This window comes from Bubalus bubalis, chromosome 3, assembly GCF_019923935.1.
Source record: "Bubalus bubalis isolate 160015118507 breed Murrah chromosome 3, NDDB_SH_1, whole genome shotgun sequence".
Taxonomy (NCBI): domain Eukaryota; kingdom Metazoa; phylum Chordata; class Mammalia; order Artiodactyla; family Bovidae; genus Bubalus; species Bubalus bubalis.
This window is the reverse complement of record NC_059159.1, coordinates 85,638,711-85,662,216: the sequence shown is the minus strand read 5'-3', so window position 1 is coordinate 85,662,216 and position 23,506 is coordinate 85,638,711. Positions and strand designations below refer to the sequence as shown.

General features: G+C 42.4%; 2 protein-coding genes across 2 annotated transcripts; both read right to left on the bottom strand.

The window, feature by feature from the left end:
- Positions 1-10,690: 10,690 nt before the first annotated feature.
- Positions 10,691-11,488, bottom strand: LOC102390853 (interferon omega-1). The gene has a single exon (XM_006055517.3). The coding sequence runs from the start codon at positions 11,389-11,391 to the stop codon at positions 10,729-10,731; it is 663 nt and encodes a 220-aa protein (XP_006055579.3). The 5' UTR covers positions 11,392-11,488; the 3' UTR covers positions 10,691-10,728.
- An 8,989-nt stretch (positions 11,489-20,477) lies between these two features.
- Positions 20,478-21,833, bottom strand: LOC112583545 (interferon alpha-B-like). The gene has a single exon (XM_044939782.2). The coding sequence runs from the start codon at positions 21,597-21,599 to the stop codon at positions 21,030-21,032; it is 570 nt and encodes a 189-aa protein (XP_044795717.2). The 5' UTR covers positions 21,600-21,833; the 3' UTR covers positions 20,478-21,029.
- Between the last annotated feature and the right edge of the window lie 1,673 nt (positions 21,834-23,506).

Sequence of the window (23,506 nt, the reverse complement as noted above, 5' to 3'; positions counted from 1 at the left end):
AAATGTCATCAATCTAAACTATTAATTTCTCCTACTTCCTAATAACTTCAAATGTACCCATCCAAATGGATATTTATCAATCAAATGAGAAAGGTCTTTGTCTTAAGTCAGAATTAATGGACATTTGTAATTATATACATTATTGCTCTTTGTCTCTCATGCACAAATGTTGCTCTCCTCTTATCCGTGAACACAGCGGGAGCCCTGATATAGGCTCCTTTTTTCCCTCTTACTTTACATGGGAATAGAGGCTCCCTCAACTCTGTGGTTTCCATATTTATTCAGGGATTTACCAGATCACTCTGTCAATTAAGTTCTTCGAAACAAATGATGAGTTTTCTTGAGTGTTTGATTTAGAGAAGAGGCTGATTATTATCAGTCCTTGAACTCCTCCCACATTTCTCTTCCTTCTAGAACACATTCTTGCAAATCCCTGCCCTTCAGGGAACCATGAGGGCAAGACCATTACAGACATCACCCTTTCTTTCCACCATTTTCTTACTGGAGACCTGCCGTCCTGCACAGATTGGGCCAATACCCCCACCAGAATCCTGGTTCTTAGAGAACATTGGAGAGGAGGCTCTCAATCCAGGATAATTGTATTCTCCCAACAGCACCTCACTCACAAGGAAGAGATCACATGGAGCCACCTGCTGTCCTCTAGAGTGACAGAGTCCCTTCCTCCCCTTCTGGACTCCCTCCCTGAGGACAGGCTCATCACATCCTGTGGACTCGAAAAATCTCCTTTCTGTGGAGGGCTTGTTTATTTGTTGGGAGAATAAATCGTCTTCCTAAACCCCCATCCTCTCCCCTGCAGTGTTTGTGTGAAGAACCCTAGTTCTCAGTGGTGACCTCCTCTTCTCCTGACCCATGTCCCCAGACGTCCAAAGTGTCAGCAGTGCTCAGATACTGAGAGCAAATATGTATTTGTGCAAGTTGGTAGAGGAATTTCCAACTGCAATTATTTTGCTTTTAATAGATAAATATTATCTGTGTTGCCGAGTATAGTTTTATTATTCAATACTTTTACTTAAACTGTTCAAGACTTGTTCTGATCAGAGTTTCTGAGTTGGAAGAAGGAGATTCAGTGATGGTGTTGTCTCTCACTGGAAGCTTATATCACAGAATCCAGTGAGTTACAGTTGTTCATTCAGACAGTTGATTCCACTGGGCATCTCTGTTCCTCTGTTTCTTTCTCCCTCTGAGAATTCAGGATGGTGAGAGGCAGGCTACGCGTTCAGGGAGAAATAGCCTTCCTTCCTTTCAGTTCAGTTCAGTTCAGGCGCTCAGTCCTGTGTGACTCTTTGTGACCCCATGAATCCCAGCACACCAGGCTTCCCTGTCCATCACCAACTCCCGGAGTTCACTCAGACTCACGTCCATCGAGGCAGTGATGCCATCCAGCCATCTCATCCTCTGTCGTCCCCTTCTCCTCCTGCCCCCAATCCCTCCCAGCATCAGAGTCTTTTCCAATGAGTCAACTCTTCACATGAGATGGCCGAAGTACTGGAGTTTGTACTTTGTCAGCTTTAGCATCATTCCTTCCAAAGAAATCCCAGGGCTGATCTCCTTCAGAATGGACTGGTTGGATCTCCTTGCAGTCCAAGGGACTCTCAAGACTCTTCTCCAACACCACAGTTCAAAAGCATCAATTCTTTGGTGCTCAGCATTTTTCACAGTCCAACTCTCACATCCATACATGACCACTGGAAAAACCATAGCCTTGACTAAATGGACTTTTGTTGGCAAAGTAATGTCTCTTCTTTTGAATATACTATCTAAGTTGGTCATAACTTTCCTTCCAAGGAGTAAGCATCTTTTAATCTCATGGCTGCAGTTACCATCTGCAGTGATTTTGGAGCCCAGAAAAATAAAGTCGGACACTGTTTCCACTGTTTCCCCATCTATTTCCCATGAAGTGATGGGACCAGATGCCATGATCTTTGTTTTCTGAATGTTGAGCTTTAAGCCAACTTTTTCACTCTCCACTTTCACTTTCACCAAGAGGCTTTTTAGGTTCTCTTCACTTTCTGCCATAAGGGTGGTGTCATCTGCATATCTGAGGTTATTGATATTTCTGCCGGCAATCTTGATTCCAGCTTGTGCTTCTTCCACCCCAGCGTTTCTCATAATGTACTCTGCATAAAAGTTAAATAAGCAGGGTGAAAATATATAGCCTTGATGTACTCCTTTTCCTTTTTGGAACCAGTCTGTTGTTCCATGTCCAGTTCTAACTGTTGCTTCCTGACCTGCATACAGGTTTCTCAAGAGGCAGGTCAGGTGGTCTGCTATTCCCATCTCTTTCAGAATTTTCCACAGTGTAATTTTTACTTAAAGTTTCTACATTGTTTTAGTGACTTGTTGGTCAGGATTTGTCTTGCTGCTCCTGCTCTGGTTCTAATTCACGTTGAGGTAAGAACAATAAAGCAAAGAAAGGAAGAGGGGCTATAGCTCTATCATTTCAAAACTTTAGTTTTTTTTGTTGTTGTTGTTTCCCTTTGACACTTTCCTGGAAAGTAAAAGTCCACAGTTGTTTTGTGGGCAAAGAGAAAACTAATGTATTCTGAATGTCTGAAAGAAGGGAAGTGGTTTCCCCTGATAGAATGACTTATTCTGAATTAGCAAATTCAGTGCAGCACAGCTGGGGACGAGGCTGTGGCAGAGGGGAAGCGTGAGGCCAGTACGAACAACATGGAGCTTGGGGCATGGCTGCTTCCGACAGAAGCTCAACGAAGGCCAAATCCTGGGTCAGTTGACTGCCCTTTGCTTTGGAAGATCGGCTATCTCAGTTTTCTTTCAATTAATCCATGTAGGATTAGTTTCAGGAGAGAAGGAAGAAGTCAAACCCACCACCTAACAAGAGGTGAACAACTAGAATGCCAATTGCTAGAACACTAATCCTCTTTGGCAGTGTCTTGGAGCCCAACCTTCCTAAGCATCTGCCTAGGTAACAAATCTGCCAGGCAATGAGAAGATGCTTTAAGAAAAACTAAAAGGAAATGGAATGAAATGATTCCAAAAGACCCTGATCTTAGTCAGGGAAATAGTAATTATGATATTAAAATAATCACTGAATTTTATTGCATGCTACTAATGGACTAGCCACTTTCCAAGTTCTTTAGAATTTTAACTGAATCCTCTCGTTAACTCTTAGGTCACACGTACTTATAATCCTGGCGAACAATATAAACATGGACAAATGAACTATTCCAATAGTAGCAAAGATTCAAGGGCAAACCTTGGGGGCTTTGATTTGTCTGAAGGATCCCATTAAAAAAATAAAAGGAAGGGTGAAAATCAACATGACATTAAGGAACCAATGAAATAAGCGAGGAGGAGAATGAGATGACAAAGACCCCTTAATCCATTTCAAATGCCAAAGGGCCACTATCTATTGTTTTGTAGGGCTACAGGGTGTGGTCTGAAGTCAGCAGAACTAAGATTTAATTTAAATAACAAAATCACTATTCAGTAGTTAGAAGGGAATAGATTGTTCTGCCAGCTTAAAAAAAAAAAAAAAAAAAGCAGGTGTTTGCTCACTGGCTAGTGGTTAGGATCCAGCACTTTCACTCCTGTGACCTGATTTCAGTCCCTGGATCCCTGGTTGGGGAAGTCCAATCACATAAGCCGCACAGAAGGAAGTCTAAGCTTTTATGAGTGGTTTCTTCAATGAAATATAGTGAAATAACTTTATTGTCCCTATGAGAAGTGAGCCTTCTTTTCTATGTATTTTAAACTCTTGACCTTTCTTGTGAGTTTAAGTACAAAGAAAAAGCATCCAACAGTTTCTCGCCACATGAGCTCTGACGTTGCTCCTTCAGGATGACAATGAAAACATCTTTCATGATCAGGTTCTGCAGAATGAAGTCACTACTCACTGCAGTCCTGACCTCCAACACACCCTGATAGGAGTTCAGGATGGAGATCAGGAACGAGGCACTCTGTGCTCTGGGAAAACTGACACAGCAGGTCAGCAGAGAGTTAGATAATTTCCAGAGGAAATTTATGAACCCAATTTTGCACCTTCTCATGGGTAGAAAAGCTCTAAAATCCTTCAGAGAGACATCTGTTCCTCCTGATTCTCAGCCACATTCTCCCAAGATGTGAGCTTATCTGCACGTCACCCCTTCACCACAATCACATGCATACTGACCTCCCCGACATCTGTGGAGCAGTCCCTTAGAGCAGAAGAGAGGCTGACCTCCAGCCTGTAGTCCTCAGCAAGTTCTCCTGAAAAAATCAACTCCCACAGCCTGCTGTTCTCATTCTAAAGGAAGACACCTGCATTGCTCACCTCCAGTCCAGATGGGTCATCCTGGTGTTGAGTCCAGTGAAGAACCTCTGCTCCTTGTTTTCCAGCTTCTGGTCAGGATGTGGCTGTTGAGGAGGCCTGTGTGTGACAAAGAGGGAAAAACATATGTGCTTCCTAGACAGAAGCAGTGAAGATTTTTCTCCTTGGCAGGGAGAGACTGGCTTGACTTGTGAAGTAAGCTTCAATGCCTTATGTAGTTATCGTTTTTTTTTTTTTTAATTTCTAGATCAACTTATTAAATATCATTAAATAATAGTATAGAATTGACATTGAAAAGTTATTTAGAAAATAATTTGTTAATAAAATGATACTTTTACCAGTAATAAAGGACTGTTTTTTACTTGTTTTAGGACCCTAATCTTCAAGAAGTTTTCTACACCTCTCAATGTACTTTAAATGTCCTCTGAGGAGCTTCCCTGGTGGCTCAGTGGTAAGGAATCTGCCTGCCAAGGCAGGTGACACATAGGACTACATGTGGTCTAGAGGCTGTGAAGCCCGTGCACCACAGCCATTGAGCCTGTGCTCCAGACCCTGGGACCGCCACTACTGAAGCCCGAGTGCCCTAGAGCCCAAGTGGTCCTGTTTGATTACTTCCAATTTGCCTTGATTCATGGACCTGACATTCCAGGTTCCTATGCAATATTGCTCTCTACAGCATCGGACCTTGCTTCTATCACCAGTCACATCCACAACTGGGTATTGTGTTTGCTTTGGCTCCATCCCTTCGTTCTTTCTGGAGTTATTTCTCCACTGATCTCCAGTAGCATATTGGGCACCTACTGACCTGGGGAGTTCTTCTTTCAGTACCCTATCATTTTGCCTTATCATACTGTTCATGGGGTTCTCAAGGCAAGAATACTGAAGTGGTTTGCCATTCTCTTCTCCAGTGGACCACATTCTGTCAGGCCTCTCCACCATGACCCGCCCATCTTGGGTTGCCCCACGGGCATGGCTTAGTTTCATTGAGTTAGACAAGGCTGTGGTCCTAGTGTGATTAGATTGACTAGTTTTCTGTGATTATGGTTTCAGTGTGTCTGCCCTCTGATGCCCTCTTGCAACACTACCGTCTTACTTGGGTTTCTCTTACCTTGGACATGGGGTATCTCTTCATGGCTACTCCAGCAAAGCACAGCCACTGCTCCTTACCTTGGACGAGGGATGTCTGGGGAGGCCTTACAAATAGCTGTGAAAAGAAGAGAAGCGAAAGCAAAAGAGAAAAGGAAAGATATAAGCATCTGAATGGAGAAGGCAATGGCACCCCACTCCAGTACTCTTGCCTGGAAAATCCCATGGACGGAGGAGTCTGGTAGGCTGCAGTCCATGGGGTCGCTAAGAGTCGGACACGACTGAGCGACTTCACTTTCACTTTTCACTTTCATTCATTGGAGGAGGAAATAGCAACCCACTCCAGTGTTCTTGCCTGGAGAATCCCAGGGACGGGGAAGCCTGGTGGGGTTCCGTCTATGGGGTTGCACAGAGTCGGACACGACTGAAGTGACTTAGCAGTAGCAGCAAGCATCTGAATGCAGAGTTCCAAATAACAGCAAGAAGAGATAAAAAAAACCTTCCTCAGCGATCAATGCAAAGAAATAGAGGAAAACAACAGAATGGGAAAGACTAGAGATCTCTTCAAGAAAATTAGAGATACCAAGGAAACATTTCATGCAAAGATCGGCTCAATAAAGGACAGAAATGGTATGGGCCTAACAGAAGCGGAAGATATTAATAAGAGGTGGCAAGAATACCCAGAAGAACTGTACAAAAAAGAGCTTCATGACCAAGATAATCATGATGGTGTGATCACTCACCTAGAGCCAGACATCCTGGAATGTGAAGTCAAGTGGGCCTTAGAAAGCATCACTACGAACAAAGCTAGTGGAGGTGATGGAATTCCAGTTGAGCTATTCCAAGCCCTGAAAGATGATGCTGTGAAAGTGCTGCACTCAATATGCCAGCAAATTTGGAAAACTCAGCAGTGGCCACAGGACTGGAAAAGGTCAGTTTTCATTCCAATCCCAAAGAAAGGCAATGCCAAAGAATGCTCAAACTACCGCACAATTGTACTCATCTCACACGCTAGTAAAGTAATGCTCAAAATTCTCCAAGCCAGGCTTCAGCAATATGTGAACTGTGAACTTCCAGATGTTCAAGCTGATTTTAGAAAAGACAGAGGAACCAGAGATCAAATTGTCAACATCTGCTGGATCATCAAAAAAGCAAGAGAGTTCCAGAAAAACATCTATTTCTGCTTTATTGACTATGCCAAAGCCTTTGACTGTGTGGATCACAATAAACTGTGGAAAATTCTGACAGAGATGGGGATATCAGACCACCTGACTTGCTCTTGAGAAACCTATATGCAGGTCAGGAAGCAACAGTTAGAAGTGGACATGGAACAACAGACTGGTTCCAAATAGGAAAAGGAGTACATCAAGCCTGTATACTGTCACCCTGCTTATTTAACTTCTATGCAGAGTACATCATGAGAAACGGTGGGCTGGAAGAAGAACAAGCTGGAATCAAGATTGCCGGGAAAAATATCAATAACCTCAGATATGCAGATGACACCACCCTTATGGCAGAAAGTGAAGAGGAACTAAAGAGCCTCTTGATGAAAGTGAAAGAGGAGAGTAAAAAGTTGGCTTAAAGCTCAACATTCAGAAAACAAAGATCATGGCATCTGGTCCCATCACTTCATGGGAAATAGATGGGGAAACAGTGGAAGCAGGGTCAGACTTTTTCTGGGCCCCAAAATCACTGCAAATGGTGATTGCAGCCATGAGATTAAAAGATGCTTACTCCTTGGAAGGAAAGTTATGACCAATCTAGATAGCATATTAAAAGCAGAGACATTACTTTGCCAACAAAGGTCTGTCTAATCAAAGCTATGGTTTTTCCAGTGGTCATGTATGGATGTGAGTTGGACTGAGAAGAAAGCTGAGCGCCGAAGAATTGATGCTTTTGAACTGTAGTGTTGGAGAAGAGTCTTGAGAGTCCCTTGGACTGCAAGGAGATCCAACCAGTCCATTCTAAAGGAGATCAGTCCTGAGTGTTCTTTGGAAGGAATGATGCTAAAGCTGAAACTCCAGTACTTTGGCCACCTCATTCAAAGAGTTGACTCTGATGCTGGGAGGGATTGGAGGCAGGAGGAGCAGGGGAGGACAGAGGATGAGATGGCTGGATGGCAGCACCAACTCAATGCACATAAGTTTGGGTGAACTCCAGGAGTTGCTGATGGACAGGGAGGCCTGGTGTGCTATTTATGGAGTCTCAAAGAGTCGGACACGACTTAGCGACTGAACTGAACTGAACTGAACACATTCCTTTATGCTGTCATCCCTTATTATGGCTCATTCATCCTGAATTGATTACTAATTAAATGTTACAATGGTACTGGGAACATGATTACCAAGAACTTGCCAAATAAATTCCACAGACTTTCAATCTTAAAAAAATGATGTTAACAGCAACTACAAATTCCTTAGCCCTTAAAAGGGACACTTAATCCTTCCAACATAGTTGAACCTGAGGTGTAAATATTCTCATTTCCAGGAGCCACCTGCTAAGACTTTATTTGAATAAAACAATCTAATAAGAAAATGGCAAGTCCAGGTTTCAAAACCTATTATGTGAAATTCCAAACTCCACCTCCCTATCCATACCATAAACACTGTGCAAATTGTACGTATTGAACTATCGCTTATTTTCCTATTTCACTAACACACATTGTGCCTTTGTTTTCCATACCATGCTGTTACAGTACTTTATAATTTCATTAGTTTATCATCTATCTCCAAACTTCTAGATGAATTGAGCAATTGACAAAGTATCCTGATTATTTTATATAATAAGCAAAATGAAATTATCAATTGGTAATTCTTTCTGAGAGTCTAAATGTGATTGACAAAATTAATGATTCTAATAATTATAAAATAATCATATTTAACTGTCCAAGATGATTTATATACATTGCTCAATTAACTGTCACCATAAACTTGAGATGCATTATAGATAAGACCCTTGAGAATTATCACCATTGCAAGAGATTGGATTACAAACATTTCAGTGAGTCTCTGTAGGAAACAGGCTTCCCTGGTGGGAAAGAATCTTTCAGTGGATTAAAGAATCCACATGTCCATGCAGGAGAGGGGTGTTAGATCCTGGATTGGGAAGGTCCTCTGGAGGAGGAAATGGCAACATACTCCCGTATTGTCTGGGGAATCCCAAACAGAGAAACCTGGCAGGCTACAGTCCATGGGGTCACAAAGAGTTGAATAAGATTTAGCAACTAAACAATAAGAACAACTGTAGAAAACACCATGCTGACAGGGCTCTTGTGGATTTAGGTTAAAAATACTTAATGCTACCAAATTACATGAATATGGGAAAGGACTGGAAGAATAGAAGATGACATATGGTAACAGGTGAAACGTTAGGGATGGAGCAGAACATCCCCGTTGCCATCAGCAGGGAGACCAGAGTTTCAGAAATTCAGCACTTCATCTGGGTCTCAGTGAAACAGCTCAGGTCCTGCACTAAGCTAAGTCCTCCAAGCTCCCTTCGCTGCGCCCCAGCGGCCGGGATGTGCACCTGAACTCTCAGTAATGGACAGGACGCGCCTCCAGGTCCAGCGCAGCGAACTCCTGCACAGGATCCAGGGGGGAACCGAGGAGTCCCTGTGGGCAAGAGCCTTGACCCCGGCGAGGCGCCTCCACAGCCCAGGGAGCCCGAGGGGCCGTGGGAGCAATGAGGAAGCTTCCTTTTGGTCCCACTGCCCAGGGGAGCTTTAATACTACTTTGCTCAGATCCTTAGATTTCTGCACCTGCCCCCATGTCTACCCTCCGCTTCCTAGGAGGAGATTTTGGCCAGAGCGGTTTACACCGGGCCGTTTATGCTGCGATTGATCGCTGAAAATCAGAGCAAGTTGTGAAGTATTTTCAAATTCAGGATTGTTTCTGGGGAGAAAGACTAATTCTTTCAGGGATTCAGGGAAAAGGGAAAGGCACCTGAAATCTGGACAGAAATCTATTAAATATTCAGACCCTCCAGTGGGAAGACTTGGGGACAAGACTGAGACTTAAAGGGAAAAGTATTTTATTTAATATTAATATAAATGGTTAATTTCTCTTGCAATGTTAATTGGTTAAAAAATATTTCAGAATTTATACTGAAAGTCATTAAGTTATGTCTGACTCTTTGAGACTTCATGGATTATACAGTTCATGGAATTCTCCAGGCCAGAATTCTAGAGTGGGTAGGCATTCCCTTCTCCAGGGGATCTTCCCAACTCAGAGATTGAACCCAGGTCTCTCATATTGCAGGCAGATTCTTTGTCAGATGAGCCATTAGGGAAGCCCAAGAATACTGGAGTGGGTAGCCTGTCCCTTCTCCAAGGGATCTTCCTGACTCAATAATCTAACCGGGATCTCCTACATGGCAGGTGGATTCTTATAATTTATAAGTAATTATAAATAACTGAAAATGTATAAGTCTTAAATATCAAGTTAAGACATTTTATGACCAAACAAAACTTTAAGTTCTTGGCTTCAGTGGAAGCAAAATCATCAGTACTGTTTTGAAAATTGCTTCCTAGTTTATCTCACTTCATTGCACAAATGCCATATTTGACTAACCTATGACCCTGTAACTACCGTAAATAATTAATTTCAGTTTACAAAAATCCCTTTTTCTCTCATTTTTTCAACCAAGGGTCTTCCCTAGTGGCTCAAACAGTAAAGAATATGCCTGAAATGCAGCTTCCATCCTTGGTTGGGGAAGATCCCCTGGAGAAGGAAATTGCAACATACTGGTGACCCACTCCAGTGTTCTTGCCTGGAGAGTCCCGGGGATGGGGGAGCCTGGTGGGCTGCCGTCTATGGGGTCCCACAGAGTCGGACATGACTGAAGTGACTTAGCAGCAGCAGTGTAATCTTGCCTGAAGAAGCCTGTGGACAGAGGAGCCTGGTGGGCTATAGTCTATGGGGGTCACAAAAGGGTCGCACTTTACTTAGCAACTAAACAAAAAATAACAAAAAACTCAAGAAGTTAACCTTGATAATATTTAATAAATAAAACAAATTACAAATTTAATGAAATAAACAATGTATTTGCTAAATTTTAATATAATGTAAACAAAAATATTTTATATGGAAAAATAAATAAGAGGAAATAAAAGAATAAATATAACAAAATAAATAAGCAAACAAACAATAACATCAGAGCAGTCTACACTTCAGGACTGATGCACCAGCAGCCAAAAAAATAATTTACATATATTCATTTACTACTGACAAAGTATTGGCTGAAGTAATTCAATAAATTTTGTGGCTAAAGCAGAAATCAGAGTCTCTGAAATGACCACAGTGTGAGGTGAGTGTGCAAAGATGATGGGGCATCTTAGTCAGTGAGAGTCATGTCAAGGTGAGTTCAGGTCTCCATCCATCATTCTTAACCTTTCTTGCAAGCTGGTTGATGAAGACAAGGATCTCATGATTTCCAGTCTGACGATTTCCCAGGCACAGTCGCTGTATTCCTTCTCTTGTAGGTAGACATGGATGCCCTGGAAGTACCTCTTCACGGTCAGTGTGGGGCCCTTCCTTCCCAGGGCAGAGTCTTCCTCTCCCGTCAACAGGCCCAGGCAGGCGTCCAGGTCGTCCAGCTGCTGATGGAGTCCAGTGCAGAGCTGCTCCAAAAGGGTGGTGTCCCAGGCAGCAGAGGAGCGCTCTGTGTGGAAGAGGTTGAAGGTCTGCTGGAGCATCTCGTGGAGCACAGAGATGGCCTGGGCCTCCTGGAGCTGGCCGCCCTCCACCATCTCCTGGGGGAAAGCAAAGTCTTTTCTGTCCTGCAGGCAGAAGCGAGGGGACAGTCTCCTCATTTGGCCCAGAAGCCTGAGGTTCTTCCTGCCAACCAGCACGTGGTTCTGAGACAGGTCACAGCCCAGGGATCCTCCTGGGCTGTAGCTGACCAGCACCAGGGCCATCAGTAGAGAGAGTACGAAGGCCATGGGGAAGATGAGGCTGCTGCTGGGCTGGCTGGGACGGTGTCTGCTGGAACCTTGAGGTAGGTTCTCTGATGGCATTGTTTCTAAGCAAGGCCATTAAATAGGGAACACGGTAATTTTCATTTTCTAGTCATTTCTCTACACTTTTACTTCCTTTTTTGATTTTCATTTATGTATTCTGAATATGGTCAAAGAAAATGTCATCAATCTAAACTGTTTATCTATCTCCCAAAAGCTTCAAATGTACCCATCCAAATGGATATTTATCAATTAAATGAGAAAGATCTTTGTCTTACGTCTGATTTGATGTGGGTTTCTAAGTTTCACTGGGCATTTCTGTCCCTCTGTCTCGTCTCTGAGAATGCAGGGTCTGAGGATCAGGCTACTAGATTAGGAGAAACAGCCTTCTTTCTTTTACTTGAGTACAATTTTTCATTTAAACTTTATATATGCATTTTCATTTACTGACTTACTGGACTAGATTTGTCCTGCTGCTCCTGCTCTAGTTCTAATTCATGATGAGATAAGAACAATAAAGGGGAGTAAAGACAGGCAGAGGGGCTGTATCTCTATCACCTTCAAGACTTTAGATTGCTTGTTTCCCTTTGCAGTTTTTCCTAGAAAGTAAAATTTGAGATGTTTTTTGTGGGCAAAAAGTAAACAAGTGTAAGTCTCAATGTCATGAATATTATAGAAAGGAAGTATTCTGACACAATGACATATTCTGAGTTAGGAAACTTTAGTGCAGCAAATCTGGGGACGAGGCTGTGGCAGAGGGGAAGGATGAGGTCAGTATGATGAACAGAGAGGCTGGGACATGGCTGCTTCTGACAGAAGTTCAGTGAAGGTCAAGTCCTGGCTCAGTTGACTGCTCTTTGCTTTTCAAGATCAGATACATCATTTTTCTTTCTTTTAATCCATGTAGTATCAGTTTCAGGAGAGAAGGAAGAAGTCACACCCACCAGCTCACAAGAGATGGGCAACTAGAGCCCCAGTTGCTGCAACATTAACCCTCTCTGGCAGGATCATGGACACCAGCCTTGCTGAGCATCTGTCTCAGATGATAAATCCACTTAGACAATGAGAAGATGCTTTGCAAAAACTAGAATTAAAAAGAAGGGAATCAAATGATTCCAAAGATACTTATGTTAATCTCCAGGTAGTAGTAATCATGATGTTAAAAAGTAACTGAATTTTATTGCTTGCTACTAGCAGACTAGGCACTTTCTAAGGTCTTTAAAATATTAAATCAATCCTGTCATTAATCCTGCTGGGACCATACCCACTTATCCAGCTGGAAAGAAATATAAATCTGAACCACTGAACTATTCCCAGTGTGCCAAAGGTACAAAGGCACATTTTAGGAGCTTTACAATGATTTGTCTGAACAAGCCTGTTTAAAAAAGTGAAGAGTGTAGATGAACATGATATTTAGGAACCAATGAAATATGTAGACAGAGGAGAGTGAGATGACAAAGGACCTGTAATCCATTTCAGATGCCAAAGGGTTACATTCTATGGTTTTGTTAAGGCAATTCGGAATGGGATCTGAGTCAACAGAATTGACATTAAGTTTTAATCAAAAATAGATTAATAAATACTTAGAAGACTATAGATTTTTCTGCCATTTGAAAGAAAAAAAAAGCATTAGTTTTCTAATCTAGTGGTCTAGTGGTCAGGATCCAGCACTTTCACTTCTGAGGTCTGAGTTCAACTCCTGGTAGGAAACCAAGATCCCACAACCCTTGAGGCACAAAGTCTGAGATTTTATGAGTGATTTCTTCAGCGAAATATAGTAAATTAACTTATTAACTGTATGAGAGGTGAGCCCTATAATCTATGTATTTTACACCCTTAACTTTTCTCATGAGCTTATGAACAGAGAAAAAGTACCTAACAATTTCTTGCCACATGAGCTCCGACATTTCTCCTTCAGGATGACGACTAAAATGTCATTCACCATCTTGTTCTACATGAATGAAGTCACTAGCCACTGTAGTCCCTGATCTCCAATTCTCCCTGATAGAGGTTCAGGTTGGAAATCAGGAATGAGACACTCTGTGCTCTGGGAAAATTAGCAAAACAGGCCTTAAGATACTTTAGATCATTTCTGGAGAAAGTTTTATGAAGCTAACTTTTTGCAACACATACATAGAAAAGCACTAAACTCATTCATAGAAACATTTGTTATCCTGACTCTCAGCCATCTTCTACCAAGATATGAGGTGTCTTCATGTAACCTCTTCACTGCAATCACATATACAGACCTCCCCTGACCTCCTTGGAGCAGTTCCTGGGAGCTGATAAGATGCTGTCCTCTTAGGTATAACCTGCAGCAAGTCCTCCCCAAAACTGAACTCTCAGCTCTCACATTGTTTTGTTTTGTTTTCAGTTGAGAATGACCTCACTGATTTCCCAGAGGACCTCTTCAGGTCTGAAAGTGAAAGTGACTCAATCGTGTCTGACTCTTCACGACCCCACAAACTGTAGCATGCCAGGCTTCCCTGTCCATCACCACCTCCCGGAGCCTACTCAAACTCATGTCCATCCAGCCATCTCATACTCTGTCATCCCCTTCTCCTCCTGCCCCCAATCCCTCCCAGCATCAGAGTGTTTTCCAATGAGTCAACTCTTCGCATGAGGTGGCCAAAGTACTGGAGTTTCAGCTTCAGCATCACTCCTTCCAATGAACACCCAGGACTGATCTCCTTTAGAAAGGACTGGTTGGATCTCCAAGGGACTCTCAAGAGTCTTCTCCAACACCACAGTTCAAAAGCATCAGTTCTTTGGTACTCAGCTTTCTTTATAGTCACATCCATACATGAGTACTGGAAAAACCACAGCTTTGACCATATGGACCTTTGTTGGCAAAGTAATGTCTCTGCTTTTTAATATGCTGTCTAGGTTGGTCATAGCTTTTCTTCCAAGAAGCAAACATTTTTTAATTTCATGGTTACAATCACCATCTGCACTAAATGTATTAAAAGCCCAGCCCTTGTCTTCTATCAAACTTGTTTTTATTGTTTTCTGTCTTTCAAAGAGGCAAAGACATCATAATGGAATTTTAAGAACTTCCTTGGATTGCATTAGCCCCAGGAACACCTTGTCCTGCTCTGTGATAACTTGCTGGGTCCTGAGAGAGTCAATTCCTAGGCAGGTTGATAAGAAGTCTGGGGTCCCCAAAGAGGAGAAAGGTGTCTGGGACTCTCAAGGAGGAGGTAGGGGTCTGGAATTCTCAAGGAGGAAAGTACAAACTTTTTTTCTATGTTCCTTAGTAAGGATTATACAACAATAATGGATCCTACTTGAGGACATGTTTCTCCTTCTTGAAAACCTTCTGACTAATCCTGTTATCTTAAAATGTATATTGTGGGAGTGGGTCTAGTAAGATCTTTACAACCTTGGGACATTCTTTTGATTTACTGTAATAATCAATTTGAAAAGTATATAACTCCCTTGCTAACACCAGCAAGGGGGGCACTCTCCATACCCCTTTTGATATCTATGTCAGAAGCTTTCCCTGTCTGTTTTTCATACTGTAGTAAAACTTTGCTATACAAAAGCTCTTGAGTGATCAAGCCTGGTCCCTGGTCCTGAAGCTAAATCTTCTTCTTCGGAGATGATGAATCTGACATCATTCACTGTAAGCTATCATTCCTAAGGAAGAAACAAGTCTGCAGCTGTGACGGGAGTGACCATCGCCCCTTCCAGGACTCTGCAGGCTACTGTGGTATGAATGTCACCTGTGCTGGGGACACAGCTGGTGGCCAGGCCCTTGTGCTCTGTCTCTGTGCTCTCAGCATCCACTTCAGTCTTCTCAGTCTCTGAAAAGGAATGTTCTGGAGAAACGCTTGCCTCAGAGCAGCTCATCTATGTGGTTCCATGTCCTGAGGACCTGCCACTGCTCCACGAACACTTTAAACATCTCTGTTCTCCTTCCAAGTTCTCAAGCTTCCAAGTTCTCAAGCTTCCAAGTTTTAGCTCCATGTTTCCTGTGCTTTGGGCTTTTTGAGCAAATGAGATTCCTGAACCAGGTGAGCTCCTCCTAGGGCAGTCAGCACAGGAAGAGCCCACGTAGAGCCTCAGAGGAGCCCCTGGTGTCTCCACCATTGTTCACTGTGGGGCGGGGTTCCCTCTATTTACTGTGTTTCTCTGAGAGGCTGGACAGTCTGGACCTGCAGTGCTTGGCAGGCAGAGCAGGTGAAGTCTTAGGAGAGTGTCTGACAGATCTAAAACTTTCACTCAAGTTCTGCTTTTAGTTGGTGGTTTGCAGCCTAAGGGGAAATTGACAACTAGAAACCGTAATGGAGAAGGACACAGCTATATGAATGGAAAGGACGCCTTCATGCAGAGTGAATGAGGAGAGCACGCTGGGGATTTCTACACTGAGAGGAGTGAATGATTGTGATATTTGATTGGAACAATGAGACCAAGGATACTGCAGAGAGGAAGGGAGAATTATACCATGTATCAGAATCAGCAGGTGTATGGTATATTATGTACGTAGTATACTTTAATCAATAACCTCAGATACACAGATGACACTAGCTTTATGGCAGAAAGCTAAGAAGAACTAAAGATCCTCTTGATGAAAGTGAAAAAGGAGAGTGAAAAAGTTGGCTTAAACCTCAGAAAACTAAGATTATGACATACGGTCCCATTGCTTCCTGGCAAATAGATGGGGAAACAATGCAAACAGTGAGAGACTTTATTTTGGGGGGCTCCAAAATCACTGCAGATGTTGAGTGCAGCCATGAAATTAAAAGACACTTGCTCCTTGGAAGAAAAGCTATGACCAACCTAGACAGCATATTAAAAAGCAGAGACATTACTTTGCCAACAAAGGTCTGTCTAGTTCAAAGCTATGGTTTTTCCAGTAGTCATGTATGGATGTGAAAGTTGGACTATAAAGAAAGCTGAGCACTGAAGAACTGATGCTCTTGAACTGGTGTTGGAGAAGACTCTTGAGAGTCCCTTGGACTGCAAGGAGATCCAACCAGTCCATCCTAAAGGAGATCAGTCCTGAATATTCATTGGAAGGACTGATGCTGAAGCTGAAACTCCAAAACATTGGCCACCTGATGTGAAGAACTGACTTATTGGAAAAGACCCTGCTGCTGGGAAAGATTGAAAGCAGGAGGAGAAGGGAATGACAGAGGATGAGATGGTTGGATGGCATCACCGACTCGATGGACATGAGTGTGAGCAAGCTCCGGGAGTTGGTGATGGACAGGGAAGCCTGGCGTGCTGCAATCCATGGGGCCGCAAAGAGTTGGACACGACTGAGAGACTGAACTGAACTGAGTATACTTTATAATATGTTTTCATATGGTGTATATGTATATTATTATGTATATAATTACATAATAATTGATGGAACACTTTCCCCCAATTTTTTTCTTATATTTGTTTGCAGTTACAGAGAGATGGTAGGAGAGTTCATTATCGCCATTTAGATTTATATGTAAAAAAACAATAAAATAGGCACTACTTGTTTAGCCCTCACTTAGTGGGTGATACTCTGCTAAGTGTTCTTGAATGTTCTGGTTTATCTGGTACTCAAAACAACTCTAGAAACATTTTCACTTACTCTATATTTGAGGAGACTGACGCGCAGGGAAGTTCAATGCTTTCCTGATTACATGTATGTCCTTACAGAGTCTAGACTCGATGCAGGATCTCATATAACATAGAAATCATTCTTTAACTTTCAGCCTGTGTGATTCTCAATCCTTTGCTTTCTTCTTTGACGCTTTGGGAAGATCATTTCTCCTGGGTGGCTCCCAAGTGCCCTGGTTGTTCCACCTCTGGGCCCTTTGTAGACTCTCCTTAACTTTCTCAGGCTTCAAAATGAAAGGTCCTTGTAAGCGTTAGGTCATCTTCTCCTTCTGCACTCTTCTCCTAAGGCACAATATCCACATAAGCTTCTACCAATGGGAAATCTGTCTTTAGGTGTTTCTTGGGCACTTTATAGACTACATCTGCTTTCTCTCCTTCTTGAGAGTTCTCAGCCAGATTCCCGTGAAAGAATCTCCTTTTGTCTAGCTCTCATTGTAACAGGACGTTTAAATGAAATACTTAAGCATGATTACAGTTTTTAAATCTTTCTTTTCCAAACAGAAGTCTTCAGAAGAAGAGATTTTACGTTTGCTTTTTTCACCTCTGTATTATCAGAGTTATCATATATCTGATATAGAAATGTTGTGTAGTCATTAACTCGTGTCTGACTCTGTGACCCCATGGACTGTAGCCCACCAGGCTCCTCTGTCCATGGGGCTTTCCAGGCAAGAATGCTGGAGTGGGTTGCCATTTCACTCTCCAGGGGATCTTCCCAACCTAGGGATCTGACTCACATCTTCTGCATCTCTTGCATTAGCAGGAGGATTCTCTACCACTGAGCCACCAGAGAAGTAATATAGAAATATAAAGTTTTAAAATATAACCTACTAAAGAAGTGAATAAAGAGTAGAAACTATCATCCATTTTTTAGTTTGTTTTGCAAATTTAGGCTATTTCTTTTTGTAAGAATAACAGCTCCAAGATGTCTCCTGAGGAAGAGCTTCATAAATTAAAAAAGAAAATAATTTGAGAGATGATAAAGGTAAGCATCCTTTATTATATTTGAATACATTATAAAGTTGAACATGATATTATATGAACAAAAATGTTAAATGCCATACATAATATGACTGAGATAAAGTGTAGGGATAAGTAGGTGAATACATTAGAGCCTTAGCGCTTTAGTCACTGTTAATTGGCTGCTGGTCTGATAATTTCTAAATATCTACTGTATCTGAGTCTAGTTCTGATATTTTCTCTGTCTCTTCAAACTGTGTTTCTCCCCTTTTAGCATAGCGAGTTTCTGTCATGCATTGAATATGACGGATGGGATAAAGGAAAAGAAGTAAATGTAGGATAAGGAGTTACATTTATCTTGCAAGGAGTTTGGCTGCGTTTACTTCTAGTCTTGTTTCTGTTTCTGCCTTGTTTTTTTTTTTTTTTTTTTAATACCAGTCCCTCTGACTTATCCTTCTGCATTGGTCTTCTTGAAAATAGATTTATTAGACGCATTTAACAAGTAACCACCAAAGGAGAAAGGTATATCTCTTGTTCACCATTCTATTGTTAGCACAGAGTTCATAATTAATCCAAAAAATTATTCACAATGAGTATTCTTAGATTTTTCCATCATACCTCCCATCATAGGCTTCTATTCACCTTACATCAGAGCTGTAATAGAAGTTGTTAATAAGCATCATCAGCTGACTGAGTACATTTTTGTTGAGCCTCTTGGATCATCATTTTCATCTCACAGTGGAGCTGTAGGGTCTGTGATGCTAGGTAATCAGCCTCATGCTTTCCTGATTTCAGAGTCGATGTGATTTTATGTTCTTTTTCATTTCATATTTTTCTGGGCAGGGGTTTTCTTGCTACTTCTGAATTGCTTTCTGTATCACCTTGAGGTTAGTAGCCTAGTAGGAAAGTAAAAATGGGAACATAAAGGGTCTGTACCATAATTTTCTGTAATGTTCAACACATCGATTTTCTTCTCCATTCAGCTTTCTTGGAAAGCCATCATTGTATCAGATACACTGAGGCCAAAGAAAAACTAATGCAAATCTGACTTGACAAGAGTAAAAGAAGTGAAGTGAATCCCCAGGTGAGTATATGTCCATGGGACTTCGTTTGTTATAATCTTCCACCTACTCCAGTATGGTTCCTGCTGATTGATTCCACCACAACAGCTCTCAGTAAGGTCAGTTCCATCTATTTCCCATGTAGTGAATGCTTTCAACCACGGAGCAGCTTCCTGACATTCAGTTCAGTTCAGTTCAGTCGCTCAGTCATGTCCAGCTCTTTGTGACCCCACGGTCTACAGGACGCCAGGCCTCCCTGTCCATCACCAACTCCTGGAGCCTACTCAAACTCATATCCATTGAGTCGGTGATGCCATCCAACCATCTCATCCTCTGTCTTCCCTTTCTCCTCCTGCCTTCAATCTTTCCCAGCATCAGGGACTTTCAACATCCAATTAATCAAAATAATGATACATTACCATTGTATGTGACTGAATCTCATGATTTAAAGTAAATCCGATCTTGAACACTGATATGAGTTGTCTATATATCAAATCCATGAAATCCCTTCATAAGCAAAGTATTTCAAAAAGGGAAAACACTGCAGAGCAAAAAAAAAAAAAAGAAAAGAAAAAAAATCCACCTTCTACTTTAGGTCCAACCCTATTGTCTCCTCCAGTTCAGACAGCAAATATCTGAAAGCCGTGTTCTATATATTATCATTACCTTCTCTTCTTCATCCTTTCATCTTGTCCACTATGGTTTCTGCTGATTAATTCTACCAAGCAAGCTCTCACTAAAAGGTCAATGTCATCTCTTTTCCCAAGTAGGAGGCATTTTCCATCTACATGTTCATGAATGCATTGCCTCTTAAGTGGTTGCAGCCTTTGCATCTGTCTTCTCACCATTCTCTCATGTCCTGTTAACTTACGTCTACTCTATCTCTGCTTCCTTTGTGACATTCCCTCCTTTTTAAGGTTAAGGTCATGGAACTCAATTTAAGTCCTTTTCTCATTCTGTACTCTCCTATTTGATCACTTCTTCTGTTCCATGCTTTACACTTCATAAAGTTGCTTGTCAGTTGCCATCTCCAAATCCAATGGACATTTGCACTGAAATGTCTCTTTGTCTAGTGCTGTGCTGTGCTAACTCGCTTCAGTTGTGTCTGACTGTTTGAGACCCTATGGACTGTCACCCACCAGGCTCCTCTGTCCATGGAATTCCCCAGGCAAAAATACTGGTGTGGGTTGCCATTTCCTTCTCCAGGGATCTTCCAGACCAAGGGATTGAATCCATGCCTCCTGTGGTTCCTGCATTGCAGGCAGAGTATTTACTGCTAAGCGGTGGGGGAAGCCCACTAGTTTAGTAGTTAACTTTTATTTTTATGTCCTCACATAGCTTGATCCACCTTCTACTGAGGGAATTCCATTTTTCTCCCTTTTGTTTTTGCATTCAACCTAACTGATATTTTTTACAACTAATTAATACTATTTTTTAAAATAATTAACACATTATTATGAATTAACTGATTATTGTTTCTAGGTTATTTTCCTTAAAAAAAATCAGAATTACAAAAAAGATTGGACTAGTTATGTTCACCTATATGTCCTGAAGGAAACAAATACCCTGGCTAAAAGAAGTGTATTTTTACTTCTAACATGCAAGTTGTAAAAAAGGGTCAAGGAATTGTAAAATGTATTCTTTAATCAAGTTGCACATTCAGGTTTGGTGTTTCTTTTTTAAATAAACTGCAAACAAAGGAAGTTTTTATAGGAAGAATTTAATGAGTGAAGAAAAATAATAAACTGCATACAGAGTATATATATTTTTCTCTTAATGACAACATATATATATATACATAAATATATATGGACAAGAATAATGTAAATCTTTATAAATAAGTAAATAAATAAATGTCCAAGTAGATAAATAAATGGATACATCAGCTAGGGCATCTGTGAGGGACTAGTGCCTATAGAGTAGAACATGATATCCTTTAATATTCCTGAAATCATGTGACAAATTGATTCGGTTCAGTGCCTGATGACAGCAGAAATGAGAGTCTTCCACATGGCAGCGCAGGAGGAAGTGTGGTCTGTTGGTCTGTGAGAATCATTTCCATGTTGAACCAGGTGTGTGTCAGTCCTTTCTCCTGAATCTCTCCTGCAACTCTGTTGAGGAAGAGAAGGCTCTCATGACTTCTGCTCTGACAACCTCCCAGGCACAAGGGCTGTGTCTCTTCTCTTGCAGATAGAGAGTGAGTCTGAGGAAGTATTTCCTCACAGCCAGGCTGGCGTCCTCCTTGAGCAGGGGAGCCCCTCGCAGCCCCTCCTTCTGCCTCAGACAGGCTTGCAGGTCAGTGAGCTGCTGATCCAGTGCCGCGTGGAGCTTGTCCAGGAGGCTCTGGTCCCACGTGGCGGCCGAGCCCTCTGTGCTGAAGAGCTGGAAGGTGTGCTGGGTCACCTCGTGGAGCACAGAGATGGCCTGAGCCTTCTGCAACTGGCTGCCACCCAGCGCCTCCTGGGGGAATGCGAAGTCATTTCTGTCCTGCAGGCAGGAGGAAGGGGCGACCCTCCTCAGTTGTTGCAGGAGCATCAGGACCCTCCTGTTGGCCGGGCTGTGGGTGTGAGGCAGGTGGCAGCCCAGAGAGCAGATGGCATTGCAGCTGAGCAGCAGCAGGGCCAGGAGGAAGGACCAGGCTGGGGCCATTGGGGACCTTGCAGATGCTTGTGGCCTGGGGAGGTGGGTGACTCTGTGAACCTGCTCTCTTTGTTCTCTTAAGACCTTCCTTCAGGCCTGTATCTTAAATACGAGCCCATGGTTTCCATTTTCTGCAAGTTCCTTCTTACTTTCTACTTTTGTTTTTGCTTTTCATTTTGCACTCTCCAAATGGGTTCTGACAGCATTTCTCAACTGTTAATTTTTTTTTCATAATTGCCTCCCTTTCCCCCCATCCACAGTCTTTTGAGATATTTTTTCTAATTTGCCCGCACTATGAAGTTTTGATATCACAGATGTACTGTGGATCTATTTTATACTCCATGTATATCCTTATACATAGAGAATGGAAGTACTCCACTTTTTCTTTGTATTGAATACATGGTTAAGTATGACATAGGGGACTTCTCTGGTGGTCTAGTAAGACTCCAGGCTCCCAGTGCAGGGGGCCCAGATTTGATCCCTAGTCAGGAAACTAGATCCCACATGCTGCAGCTAACACCTGGCACAGCCTAATAAATTAATATTTTTCTTTTAAAAAAAGAATGACATCGGCACTTCCCTGTTGGTATAGTGGCTAAGAATCCACCTGCCAATGCAAGGGACACAGGTTCGATCCATCATCCAGGAAGATTCCACATGCTGCAGGGCAACTAACCCCTAGAGCCACAACTCCTGGGCCCATAACTCCTGAGCTCTAGGGCCCATACTCTGCAACAGGAGAAACCCGTGCACCACCCCTAGAGAGTAGCCCTGCCTTCTGTAACTATAGAAAGCCTGAATGTGGCAAAGAAGATCCAGCACAGCCAAAAATAAATAAACAATAATAATAAAAATAAAAAGATAGGAGTCCTGCAGCTTTATTTTGAGGCCACAGCCTCTCCCATTTCCCCTTCTGACTGCGGGGAGAGGAAAGGAAGCAATTTGCCCCGGTACTCCAAGTGAAATTGCTGAAGCAATTATTATAATTTGTGCTCCCTGTATTAGTCGACTCCGAGCATAGAGCATCTTATGGTAAATATTGCTGCATTGCAAGTTATCATAAAATTTAGTAGCTTAAAACATTTTCTGCACACAATACAATGTCCCTGTCACTATAGCTTTGTCACTATAACTTACTCCAAGATCAATCACCCTAAATAATAATTGTCTCAGCTCACAGATTCTGTAAGTCAGGGATTTATTTCCACAGGGCACAGAAGGAATGGCTTGTCCCTGTTTCACAATTTTTTAGGGCCTCAGATGCACAGATCACTGGGTAACTGGGGGTGACCTGGCAGTTGGTGGGCACTTTCACTTATAGATCTGATGCTAATAAGCCTCAGCTGGGACCTCAACTGGTCGTGGGCAGTGACGCAGCTCTCCATGACCTCTCCTGTGGCCTGGTTTTCCTGTGAGCATGGTGTACTCAGTGTAGTTGTACTTTTTACATGGGGAGCTTGAGCTCAAAAGTGAGTGGTCCAGTGAGCAAGCTATTATGACATAATCCATTGATTCTCAGTGAGGGGAATTTTGTCCCTGAGGGGATGTTGGCGATGTCTGGAGACATGTCCAGTCACTAAAACTGGTGATGAGGGCTGACATTGGCATCTAATGGATAGAGGTGAGGGATGCTGTTCAATGCCCTACAGTCCACACAGGATAGACAGCACAGCAGAGTGATCTGCCCTCAATGTCTGCAGTGCCGAGGTTAATAAACCCTAGCCTACCATTGGAAGTCATAGAATATGTTTCCAACAAATTACTCTGTAAACAGTGCACACGCTGTATGCTTAGGCAATTCAACCTGGATGTTCTCTTCTTTCTACATCCCCTGCTAGACCGGTCACTTAGACCCCACTCACAGGAACATGAGTGCCCCACCCAGTTTGGGGGGGCGTTCTACTGCTTGGGCTAAA